Source organism: Astyanax mexicanus, chromosome 4 (genome assembly GCF_023375975.1).
Source record: "Astyanax mexicanus isolate ESR-SI-001 chromosome 4, AstMex3_surface, whole genome shotgun sequence".
NCBI classification, from domain to species: Eukaryota; Metazoa; Chordata; class Actinopteri; order Characiformes; family Acestrorhamphidae; genus Astyanax; species Astyanax mexicanus.
This window is the reverse complement of record NC_064411.1, coordinates 760151-772668: the sequence shown is the minus strand read 5'-3', so window position 1 is coordinate 772668 and position 12518 is coordinate 760151. Positions and strand designations below refer to the sequence as shown.

Below are 12518 nucleotides of genomic sequence, written 5' to 3'. Positions count from 1 at the left end.
GCGCAGAAAAACGGGGCAAAAGAGTCTAAAAGCAGAGAGAGTGCGCATTTCTAGCGCAGAAAAACGGGCCAAAGAGTCTAGAAGCAGAGAGAGTGCGCATTTCTAGTGCAGAAAAACAGGGCAAAAGAGTCTAAAAGCGGAGAGAGTGCGCATTTCTAGTGCAGAAAAACAGGCCAAAGAGTCTAAAAGCAGAGAGGGTGCGCATTTCTAGCGCAGAAAAACGGGGCAAAAGAGTCTAAAAGCGGAGAGAGTGCGCATTTCTAGTGCAGAAAAACAGGCCAAAGAGTCTAAAAGCAGAGAGAGTGCGCATTTCTAGTGCAGAAAAACAGGGCAAAAGAGTCTAAAAGCGGAGAGAGTGCACATTTCTAGTGCAGAAAAACAGGCCAAAGAGTCTAAAAGCGGAGAGAGTGCACATTTCTAGTGCAGAAAAACAGGCCAAAGAGTCTAAAAGCAGAGAGGGTGCGCATTTCTAGTGCAGAAAAACAGGGCAAAAGAGTCTAAAAGCGGAGAGAGTGCGCATTTCTAGTGCAGAAAAACAAGCCAAAGAGTCTAAAAGCAGAGAGAGTGCGCATTTCTAGTGCAGAAAAACAGGGCAAAAGAGTCTAAAAGCAGAGAGAGTGCGCATTTCTAGTGCAGAAAAACAGGCCAAAGAGTCTAAAAGCAGAGAGGGTGCGCATTTCTAGCGCAGAAAAACGGGGCAAAAGAGTCTAAAAGCGGAGAGAGTGCGCATTTCTAGGGCAGAAAAACGGGGCAAAAGAGTCTAAAAGCGGAGAGAGTGCGCATTTCCAGCTCAGAAAAACGGGCCAAAGAGTCTAAAAGCGGAGAGGGTGAAGTTTTAGCGCAGAAAAACAAGCCAAAGAGTCTAAAAGCGGAGAGAGTGCGCATTTCTAGTGCAGAAAAACAGGGCAAAAGAGTCTAAAAGCGGAGAGAGTTTGTATTAAGAGGCATCTTGAAATTAAACATCAATTTGAAAAATCTTAGGTTACACAACACTGTAAAAGATAAAGATAGTAAATCAAGTAAAAGGTGATAAATGTTATTTTTTAACTCCTGTCAGTTTTAAATGTTTGGCTATATTTGGTGAATATAAGAAAATGAAGGTTGATTGATGGATTTTTAAGTGAAATGGATGAAGCACTCTGAAACTGATCTGAAATGAATCTTTCGTTGCCTGAAACGAACTGAGATGCTACCTGACACCAGTTAAGGAGACGTATGACACTAGCCATAAAAAGTAACAAAAGAAGTGCAATACATCATATAGCTTACAGACAAAGAGCTATATAGGACACGGGAAATTTTGGAACAGTACAGAAGAAAAAATGTGGGTGTGGCTTAAGTTCATTGTTAGAAATGTGTCACTTTCATTAGATATGTAACGTAAGAAAATACAACATTCACCTTATATGACTACTCATTTTATATAGCTGTTATATATATATATTAAAAAATAAAGAGATCACTTCAGTTTCTGAATCAGTTTCTCTGATTTTGCTATTTATAGGTTTATGTTTGAGTAAAATGAACATTGTTGTTTTATTCTATAAACTACAGACAACATTTCACCCAAATTACAAATAAAAATATTCTCATTTAGAGCATTTATTTACAGAAAATGAGAAATGACTGAAATAACAAAAAAGATGCAGAACTTTCAGACCTCAAATAATGCAAAGAAAACAAGTTCATATTCATAAAGTTTTAAGAGTTCAGAAATAATCAATATTTGGTGGAATAATCCTGGTTGGTTTTTAATCACAGTTTTTTTTCATGTATCTTGGCATCATGTTCTCCTCCACCAGTCTTACACACTGCTTTTGGATAACTTTATGCTGCTTTACTCCTGGTGTAAAAATTCAAGCAGTTCAGTTTGGTGGTTTGATGGTTTGTGATCATCCATCTTCCTCTTGATTATATTCCAGAGGTTTTTAATTTGGTAAAATAATGGAAAAACTTCATCATTAAGTGGTCTCTTATTTTTGGCCACCAGTAAATCTTTCAATTAAACTAAAGAATTGGTGTTTATTTATATGTAAAACAACTTCTTCTTCTTCAGACTTTCATGTTCTGATATTTATCTCTTGTTTCCCCCAAAAGCAGCAGAACAATCATAAAGATTTTTGTAAGATATTTCTAACACGTTATTATTGACCCTCTTTGATTCCTCTTCCACGCTCTAAAAATCCAAACACTTGCCCACTCAGCGGAATCAGCGGCAGCTTGACTCGTCTTCAATCTTCCGAAGTTCAGTCATGTGACTCCTTTGCTGCTTTCCCTCCACTGACACCACTAATATACACATAATTACATTATATTTATTTTCTAAGTTAAATTGAAATATCCGTTTTTTTAGGAAGGAAAACAAATGAGATTAAACATGAGCAATCGCAGAATATTGTTGTGATTACCTGAATATTGTTTTAATCGATGCATCGTTATGAGTTACATGTGAAGTCCTGGGTCAACCACTGCGAATATGAATTTGCAGTTGTGGACTGTACATGATTCTGGGTGAGACCAATGTAGTTTATACTTTGCTGATGTTTTTTGCTGAGCATTTATCTTTAATTTGTTTTTTTTTGATTGGTATTTTTTTGGAACTTGGATTTATGCTCTGTTTATACACACAGTACCTTCAGATAGTTTAATAAAAACACTGTTTATACACACAGTACCTTCAGATAGTTTAATAAAAACACTGTTTATACACACAGTACCTTCAGATAGTTTATTAAAAACACTGTTTATACACACAGTACCTTCAGATAGTTTATTAAAAACACTGTTTATACACACAGTACCTTCAGCTAGTTTATTAAAAACACTGTTTATACACACAGTACCCTCAGATAGTTTATTAAAAACACTGTTTATACACACAGTACCTTCAGCTAGTTTAATAAAAACACTGTTTATACACACAGTACCTTCAGCTAGTTTATTAAAAACACTGTTTATACACACAGTACCTTCAGATAGTTTATTAAAAACACTGTTTATACACACAATACCTTCAGATAGTTTATTAAAAACACTGTTTATACACACAATACCTTCAGATAGTTTATTAAAAACACTGTTTATACACACAGTACCTTCAGATAGTTTAATAAAAACACTGTTTATACACACAGTACCTTCAGATAGTTTAATAAAAACACTGTTTTTACACACAGTACCTTCAGATAGTTTATTAAAAACACTGTTTATACACACAGTACCTTTAGATGTAGGACAGGGGAACAGATTGCAAACTTGGAGGTGGGCTATTTAGATAAAGGTTAGTAGACATTATCATGTTTCACTACACCTCAAATCCATTTCACCGTAGAGGTCTCTTAATAGGTTTAATAAGTCCTGGAGTTTGGACTATGAATCTACGAATTAATCAGGCAGGCTAAAGTAGATTCGGAGGGTACATCATTTACTTTTAGCTCGGAGGAAAAACATACAAAGAGCGAGACATTTTCCAATAAAGACGAAAAATCTTCTCTTCCTGGCTGATAATGGTGGTCCATTTCTGTAATGTAATATCCAGTGTTAATGAGATGGGCTCTGAATGGCAGGCAGGACCGGTTTTTAAAAGGATGTTAAAATGTTGGAAGCTTGCTTGAAGCCAGTGATGATGGGCTTTCATGAGCAGAGCTTGAGGTGGAAAAAAATGCAGGTACTCCCATTATTTACAAGTAGACCCCCGCCTTCCTCCCACCCAATTCTTTGCAGTCACAACCCACTTGAAGTCTGAAACCTATAGACAACATTACCAAGGGCTGAATTTCCTCCCATGGGAAGCTTTAAAGGGTCTTCACTGCCGCTGCCGCCGCCGCCGCCTTCATTGGCTGCTTGTTTTGCCTCAGTTTTGTCTTGAAATTTTTCTGTTCTGTACTGTTGCAGTATTTAATTTACTTTTAAAATAAATATATGGATGTCATTGGTTAATTAAAAAATGCCTACATGTTGCTCTGGCAATTATTTGTACTTATCTGTCCAAATATCAAAGGTGCATTTCCCCCATGTTTGTATGCTTGTTTAGGTGTATCCTTAGAAATTATTATAGCTGCGAGGCTCCGAGTGGTCCTTCAGTTTAAGCGCTGCCACTACGATCGGGAGATCGCTGGTTCGAATCCTGTTCATGTAGCTTGCCGTTGTATACCGGAGCCCTGAAAAAGCACAATAGGCCTTGCTCTCTCTGGGTGGGTACAGTACAGTAGATGGCGCTCTTTCTTCTCATCACTCCTAGGGTGATGTGGATCAGCACAAGGCTGCGTCTGTGAGCTGATGTATCAGAACCGAGTTGCTGCTCTTTCCTCTTAGTGCGCTGTGATGCTACTCAGCAACTCTGCATCAACAACAGTTCAAAAAGAGGTGGTGGTTGACTTCACATTACTAGTGATAGTCCTAAAGAGTGGGTTGGGTAATTTGCTGTGTAAATTGGGGAGAAAATGGGGGGAAATCTTTTTTTTATTTATAATTATATATAATTATTATTTATGATATAAATTATTGAAAGAAATTATAGCTATAGAGGAAATTATGATTGGTATAGTAACTTTGTTTCAGTAATTCAGTTCAAAATGTGAAACTCATATATTATATAGATGTATTAAACACACAGTGACCTGTTTAAGGGTTCATTTCTTTTATTGTTGATGAAAACCCAACATTTTTATTTTAATATTATATAAACCAATTGGTTGTTTTGGCAGTGTGGGCAGTGTGCCAAGTCCTGCTGGAAAATAAAAACACAGTGGATCAACACCAGCAGATGACATGTCTCTCCAAACCATCATTCTTGACGATTCAACATAAAACTCATTGATAGAAAAAAATTAACTTTTTACTGTGTACTAATATGGCCTTTTATTCCTATTTTTCTTCTTTTTAGGGGTCCAACTTCCAAGCATAATAAGTTCTATGGACTCCTATTGGAATTGCTCATATTGTCTTTTTTAATTCCCTAAAAAAAGTTGAGCAGTCACTCTTTGCCAAAGAGTCTAAAAGCGGAGAGAGTGCGCATTTCTAGCGCAGAAAAACGGACCAAAGAGTCTAAAAGCGGAGAGAGTGCGCATTTCTAGCGCAGAAAAATGGGCCAAAGAGTCTAAAAGCGGAGAGAGTGCGCATTTCTAGCGCAGAAAAACGGGGCAAAGAGTCTAAAAGCGGAGAGGGTGCGCATTTCTAGCGCAGAAAAATGGGCCAAAGAGTCTAAAAGCGGAGAGGGTGCGCATTTCTAGCGCAGAAAAATGGGCCAAAGTGTCTAAAAGCGGAGAGAGTGCTCATTTGTAGTGCAGAAAAACGTGCCAAAGAGTCTAAAAGCGGAGAGAGTGCGCGTTTCTAGCGCAGAAAAACGGGCCAAAGAGTCTAAAAGCGGAGAGAGTGCGCATTTCTAGCGCAGAAAAACGGGCCAAAGAGTCTAAAAGTGGAGAGAGTGCGCATTTGTAGTGCAGAAAAATGGGCCAAAGAGTCTAAAAGCGGAGAGGGTGCGCGTTTCTAGCGCAGAAAAACGGGGCAAAGAGTCTAAAAGCGGAGAGAGTGCTCAGTTGTAGCGCAGAAAAACAGGGCAAAGAGTCTAAAAGTGGAGAGAGTGCGCATTTCTAGCACAGAAAAACGGGCCAAAGAGTCTAAAAGTTGGCGTAATTAAGGAGTTTATTATTAAAAGACATCATGAAAGTAAAATTAAATCAGTTTGAAAAATCTTAGTTTACACAACACTGTCAAAGATAAAGATAGTAAATCAAGTAAAATGGTGTGTAAATGAAATAATCAGGAAAATGTATTATTTAAAGTGGTATATTTCATTATTAGTTTTATTACAGAGTCTGTGGCCCGTGATATATATAAATATACAAATATATTTCTCCTTCTGGCCCCCAACAAAAAAAGGTTTGGACACCTCTGATCTAAGGATAACCTGTAGAAATGTGAACAGAACAGTTCATAAAATGGAGCTTGTTTCCTTTTTGCTTTGTAACAATGAATTGTCTGAAAAAGTGCTGTGTTGCCGTGGGCAACGTGTAGCTCAGTGTGAACACACGTCAGAATGTGGACGGTTCAAGTTCCATCCAGTTCCATCGTTTCCATTCCAGTTGTTTTAAGTAAGCAGAGGGACAGGATTTCTGGCTTTATGCTTTATTTTCTTTATATACTTGTAGTATAAATAATTTTGGTTCGACTGCTGATGTTTTTAAATGTGCTCCATTTAAAGAAGTACATTTCACATACTTACAGAATGTACAAATATTTTGTATAAAGATTGTGTAATCCACCGTCCAAATATTTCGGGACCTAAAACTCTACTATACTTTTGGCTCCACATTTTTTTTTTTATACGCGAGAATAATTTAAGTAAAAAAACTGCCGACACTTTCTCTAAGATTTCTAAAGGTACTTTTTTGTACAATGCGCAGGGACTTTTCGCCGGCGGGCTTCCCGTAATATTTTGTTGCAATGAAGTCCAGGCGTCCCCCTCGTCCAAAACAGGTTTTAAAACTGGCCAACCCTCCTCCTCTCCGCTCCCCTCCCTGATATTGTTTTCCCCTTAGTATAGCCTTACCAGGCCTTAAGGCACCTGCCCTGCTTTCTGCTCTCGCGTTCTGATTGGTTCCTGTGGGGCTGGTATACGCTGCATTCGGCGGCGTACGCGTTCAGAGTTCAGTTTGTATTAATATCTGTATGAATCTAACTTATTCATTCCCCACTGACCACAGCAGAGATGCGCTTCCTGGAGACACTGAGCTTTTTCTTTCTTTTGCTTTCGCTGACTGAGGTAATCATTTATTGCTAATGGGCGTAATAGTTTGATTGATGGTGTAGATTGTATGATATACACTTTATGTACACAGTATTATTTAATGATTATGTAACAGACTGAACTGTATACCTAGCCTTACTGTGTAATATAAAACATATAATATTGTATATCAAACCTTTTGTAATGGCAAATATTTTTTTTTCCTGTTTTTTTTTTAGGCACAACAAGCTCAAGGAAGTAAGTATAAAAAAACACTGAGCTGTTTTATTTATAGTGCTTAAAAGCTGACCTTATTTTTTTTTTTTTATTCAATTTACCTTTTGGATATAAACTTTAAATGTTCTTTATAATCTATGGGGAAATATGTAAAAAATACTGTAAAAAAAAAAAAGATATATTTAAAAATCAAATTAAATCAAATCTATTCAGTTAGAAACACAAATTCACATCAGAATGATGAAGAAAATTCAATAATTAGATTTGAATTTGGGTATTTAAGGTGTTCCATTGTTTATTTCACTAGTTCAAAACGTTTAAAAATGTAGGCAATTATTCTAATTTAGGGATTATTGTATATATATATATATATATATACAAAATGCAGATAAGGTCAGCTTTTAAACTCCATACTTAATGATCTAGGTCTAAAATGGTCTTGGACTAAAATAAATAAATAAATAAAAAAGCTTTAGATCTTAATTAAAACGTCTGATAAAGTCCATGAATGTCTAAATCTCATTCTCTTCTCTTGTTTTCCACAGACTGTGACATAACATCCATTACCTCGCCTTCAGCTTCAAACCTGTACATAAAATGGACCAGCTTCCCCGGGGCCACCAACTACGCTTTGGACTTACGGGTGGTTAATAACCCCGCGATCAGCCCCGTCACGTTGGACTTAACGGCGACCACCACGGAGAGACTGGTGCAGGGATTACGGCCTGGCAGCCAGTACCAAGTCACGTTTAAAGTCTACCAGTTTTATTATGTGCTGTGTATCAGCTACAAGCTAGCGCTGACAGGTAGGCCCCCGTTTCCCTCAGGACCCGGACGAGGATACGGATAATCCTGCTGTGTTGGAGCGCCAACCAAAACGCCGCCATGTTGTGTGAAGCGGCTGTGATTTTAAGGTCGATAATTCTTTCTTTGGTTTTCTTTGTTCCATAGTTCCCGCAGCCTCGCAGCTAACGTTCGCCCGGGCCGCGTCGAGTACGTCCGCGTCCTTTCAGTGGACCAACGTGTCGGGAGCGGACAGCTACGTGCTGATGGTGGAGGGGACCTTTCACTCGGAGCACCGCAACCTCACCTTCTCCGTGCTCAGCGGAGACATGCCCGGCCTCCAGCCCGCCAGCACCTACAGCTGCTACGTCTACTCCTCCAACGCCGCCGGGCTGGGCACCAAGAGCAACGTCAAAACCATCAACACACGTTAGTACTCTCAAAATCAACATGACTTCAAAGAACTCAAAGTAGTAGTAGTATTCTAGTGGTTTATAAATATATAATATAAATATCATTTCTACTTGTGATTTTGGCTTACAGCCAATGAAAAGCCAGAAATCAGTGTCTCAGAAAATTAGAATATTATATAAAACCAACTGGTACTTTTGAAAATGTGGGCAATGTGCCAAATCCTGCTGGAAAATGAAATCCGCATCTCCATAAAAGTTGTCAGCAGAGGGAAGCATGAAGTGCTGTATAGATCACTTTGCGTGTTCAATACATCTTTCTGTCTGTCTGTCTGTCTGTATATCTATCTACCTAAAGCTCTGGAAAATAAGATTTCACTTAAAAATGATGAGTTTCTATAATTTTACCAAATTAAAACCCTCTGGAATATAATCAAGAGGAAGATGGATGATCACAAACCATCAAACCACCAAACTGAACTGCTTGAATTTTTACACCAGGAGTAAAGCAGCATAAAGTTATCCAAAAGCAGTGTGTAAGACTGGTGGAGGAGGAGAATATGATGCCAAGATGCATGAAATTAAAACTGTGATTAAAAACCAACCAGAGTTATTCCACCAAATATTGATTATTTCTGAACTCTTAAAACTTTATGAATATGAACTTGTTTCTTTTGCAAGCTCTGTATCTTTATTATTTCAGCCATTTCTTATTGTCTGCAAATAAATGCTAAAAATTAATATTTTGGGGGGGATTTGGGAGAAATATCTGTAGTCTATAGAATAAAAATCAGAAAAAGAAGCTTGGTGGTCTCTTAAATTTTTCCAGAGCTGTATATTAACACTAAAAAACTTATATATATAATTGTGTATGATACAATATGGCACACCACTGGGATATTAGCTATTAATACAAACATTAAGATTAGGTCCCAAAAGGTCATCCTCAGGGCACCAGCAGACAGAAGGAAGATGAGACAGACTTAGACGGATATAAACAGGTAATTGTGTCATGATTACAGTTTGAGATAAAATCTGGCGAAGAAGAGAAAGTGTGTAATCCTGTAACTCCTGTGGGACTGCGTTGCCATGTCGCAGTGAAAGGAAGTGATGTGTTTTGATATGTGTAGTAATTCTGCCTTCAGTTCATGTAGGAAATAAACACAGTGCACAGGAACGCTATCACGAACTTTTATTATTAAAAATCCTATTAGTAGAATATATATATATATATATGTGCTATTTAGCAGCCTTGTTTTATTTATTCGTATTAAATAAAATAAAAGCTTTTGAAACCAAAAACAAAATATATTTTTTGCATCTTTGTGGGAAGTAATAGAGATTGCTTAAAATAGTAAATAATATGCTTTTGGGCGATGCACAGAATATTTGGCAACTGAAATTATTCCGGTTAATTTATACTGAGCAATGACACTTTCTTTAAAGAGCAAGATAAAAATACATGAATGCTATTTAATCTATTTTGTACAAGTAATATTGTATGTTTCAATCAAGAGAAAGTATCTCGTAATTAAGAGCAAGTTTCATCTAATGAAATAAATGTCTCGTAATTATGAAAAGTATTTTGTAATTATGTATATCATAATTATGAGAGAGTATCTCATAATTATGAGAAAGTATCTCGTAATTATGAGAAAGGATCTGGTAATTATGTATAAGTATCTTGTAATTATGAGAGAGTATCTCGTAATTATGAGAAAGTATCTTGTAACTATCAGAAAGTATCTTGTAATTATGAGTAAGTATCTCGTAATTATGAGAAAGTATCTTGTAATTATGAGAAAGTATCTTGTAATTATGAGAAAGTATATCGTAATTATGAGAAAGTATCTCGTAATTAAGAGCAAGTTTCATCTAATGAAATAAATGTCTCATAATTACAAAAAAAGTATTTTGTAATTATGTATAAGTACATCACAATTATGAGAGAGTATCTTGTAATTATGAGAAAGTATCTCGTAATTATGAGAAAGTATCTTGTAATTATGAGAAAGTATCTCGTAATTATGAGAAAGTATCTCGTAATTAAGAGCTAGTTTCATCTAATGAAATAAATGTCTCATAATTATGAAAAAGTATTTTGTAATTATGTATAAGTACATCACAATTATGAGAGAGTATCTTGTAATTATGAGAAAGTATCTCGTAATTATGAGATAGTATCTTGTAATTATGAGAAAGTATCTTGTAATTATGAGAAAGTATCTTGTAATTATGAGAAAGTATCTCGTAATTATGAGAGAGTATCTCGTAATTATGAGAAAGTATCTTGTAATTATGAGAAAGTATCTCGTAATTATGAGTGAGTATCTCGTAATTATGAAAAAGTATCTCGTAATTATGAAAAAAAGTATCTCGTAATTAAAAGCAAGTACCTTTTTTATGAAATAAGTGTCTCGTAATTGTTAGGGTATCTCAGAATTATATCTTGTAATAGAGAGTATCTTGTAATTATTAGAAAGTATCTCATAATAATGAGAAAGTACCTCGAAATTGAGAGCGAGAATCTTGTTATTAAATAAGTGTCTCGTAGTTATGAGAAAATATATATATATATATAAAAAATATATATAAAATCACTGCTAAGCACTCTGTGATTGCCTGCTGTGTTGTTGCTTTGCAGTGGTTCCGCCTCCAGCTTCCGTAACCGTGGCGATGGTCAGTAACAGCGCGGTTCGGGTCACCTGGCCGAGCGTCTCAGGTGTGGTTCTGTATCAGGTGTCGCTGGTGGAGAATAACCGGATCGGAGTCGCCCCCCTCGCCTGGAACACCTCTGCTCTCGCTCTGAACATACCCAACCTCAAACCGTGCACCAACTACACCGTCAGAGTCTCCTCCATGAACATGTTCCTGCAGCCTGGAGAACCCGTCACTGCCTCCTACGCCAGCAGCCGTGAGTACTGCTCCGGGTACCCCAAAGTTTTCACCACAGGTTCCATGTTGACCTCACAAGTGAAGGTCAGAGATTAAATTTTAAATTAAAAACATCTTTTTGAGCTGTTGCTGATGCAGCACTGTCAAGTAGCATCACAGCGCGCTTGGAGGAAAGCGCAGCGACTTAGTTCAAATACATCAGCTCACAGATGCAGCCATTGGAGTGATGAGGAGAAACTGTGCTCTCTCAGGGCTCCGGCAGCTGATGGCAAGCTGCATGAATGGGATTCGGACCAACGACCTCCCGTACATGGTGGCAGCGTTTAACCCGCTGGACCACCTCTAGAATTTTGTTTTTTAAGGCAGACAGGAATTGAGGTATCATTTCAAACAGAAAATCAACATCAGTCCAGGAATGAACCCCTCGTTTTTTGTCTAAGATTCCCATTTTTCCCAGTATTTTCCCGCATACCATAATTGTTTTAGTAACTTTTTAAAGAATTTTTTTTTATTTGACTTTTAAAAACTGTATTTAAAATTGGAATTTTAACAGGGCTTTTAAAATTCCTGTTTTTAAAATACATTTCAGAATACATTTAAAAAATAATAATAATCAGATATCCATAAAATCAAATTTATTTGATTTATTTTATTAAAAAATAAATGAAAAAGGTTTGGATCTGAAATTAAAATATCAGAAAATTTTAGGTTTAATGTTTTATATGTATTTGTTTTAAAAGCAAATTTCTAAAAACAAATCAAATGTACCTATTAAATGTACCTATTAAATATTTAAAATTGATTAAAAATCAAAATTTAATGCATAATGCAAATTCATTATGTCAGCTTTTAAGCCCATGCCCAGTCAGGGTGAGTGGGTGGGACCAGGAGGGGTGATTTTCTGCACATGGGGCCCAGGCTGCACCCCTGTGAGATTAAGGTGGGCTCTTATGATGGGGCTAATTTGTAAATCCCAACTGGTTCCCAATAAAAGCACACATACAAACCCACTCGGAGCCCCACACTCTACACATTAAAGTCTCACATGAGCCTGTTGGCGTGGGCCGTGTATGCTGGTGGTACATGTCATGCCATGCACTCAAATATAAAATCGAATTAAATTCTTTAATTTAATTTATTTTCTTTTATTTTATTCAGCCATCACTTCCGTCACATCTATATCTGCGGACTACAGCTGCAGTAATGCTATGGCCACTATAAGCTGGGACTCTGTACCCGGAGCCACGTCGTACCGTGCGGTAGCCACCGCCAGGGACGGGACGACCCTGTCCTGCCAGACCGCCGGGACGTCCTGCCAGATCAGCGCACTGGGATGCGGTGAGCAGTACACGGTACGGATCGCCAGCGTCGCCGAATGCGAGAGCGTCTCCAACATCAGCTACACGTTTGAGACAGGTGAGGACCGGGTCTGATTCTTAGACATTCATTCTGTACTTTAAAAACAA

The 12518-nt window shown here is 37.3% G+C and overlaps 1 protein-coding gene across 14 annotated transcripts in view; it reads left to right on the top strand.

The window, feature by feature from the left end:
• Positions 1-6652: 6652 nt before the first annotated feature.
• LOC103036209 (G surface protein, allelic form 156-like) overlaps positions 6653-12518 on the top strand; it is a 70231-nt gene continuing 64365 nt past the window's right edge. For all 14 annotated transcript variants that reach the window (XM_049476532.1, XM_049476537.1, XM_049476535.1 and 11 more), the window contains exons 1-6: positions 6653-6763; positions 6967-6985; positions 7510-7770; positions 7916-8176; positions 10802-11071; positions 12211-12468. In XM_049476532.1, the coding sequence (XP_049332489.1) occupies positions 6710-6763; positions 6967-6985; positions 7510-7770; positions 7916-8176; positions 10802-11071; positions 12211-12468 (1123 nt within the window). In that variant the 5' untranslated portion in view covers positions 6653-6709. The remainder of the gene's footprint in view (positions 6764-6966; positions 6986-7509; positions 7771-7915; positions 8177-10801; positions 11072-12210; positions 12469-12518) is intronic.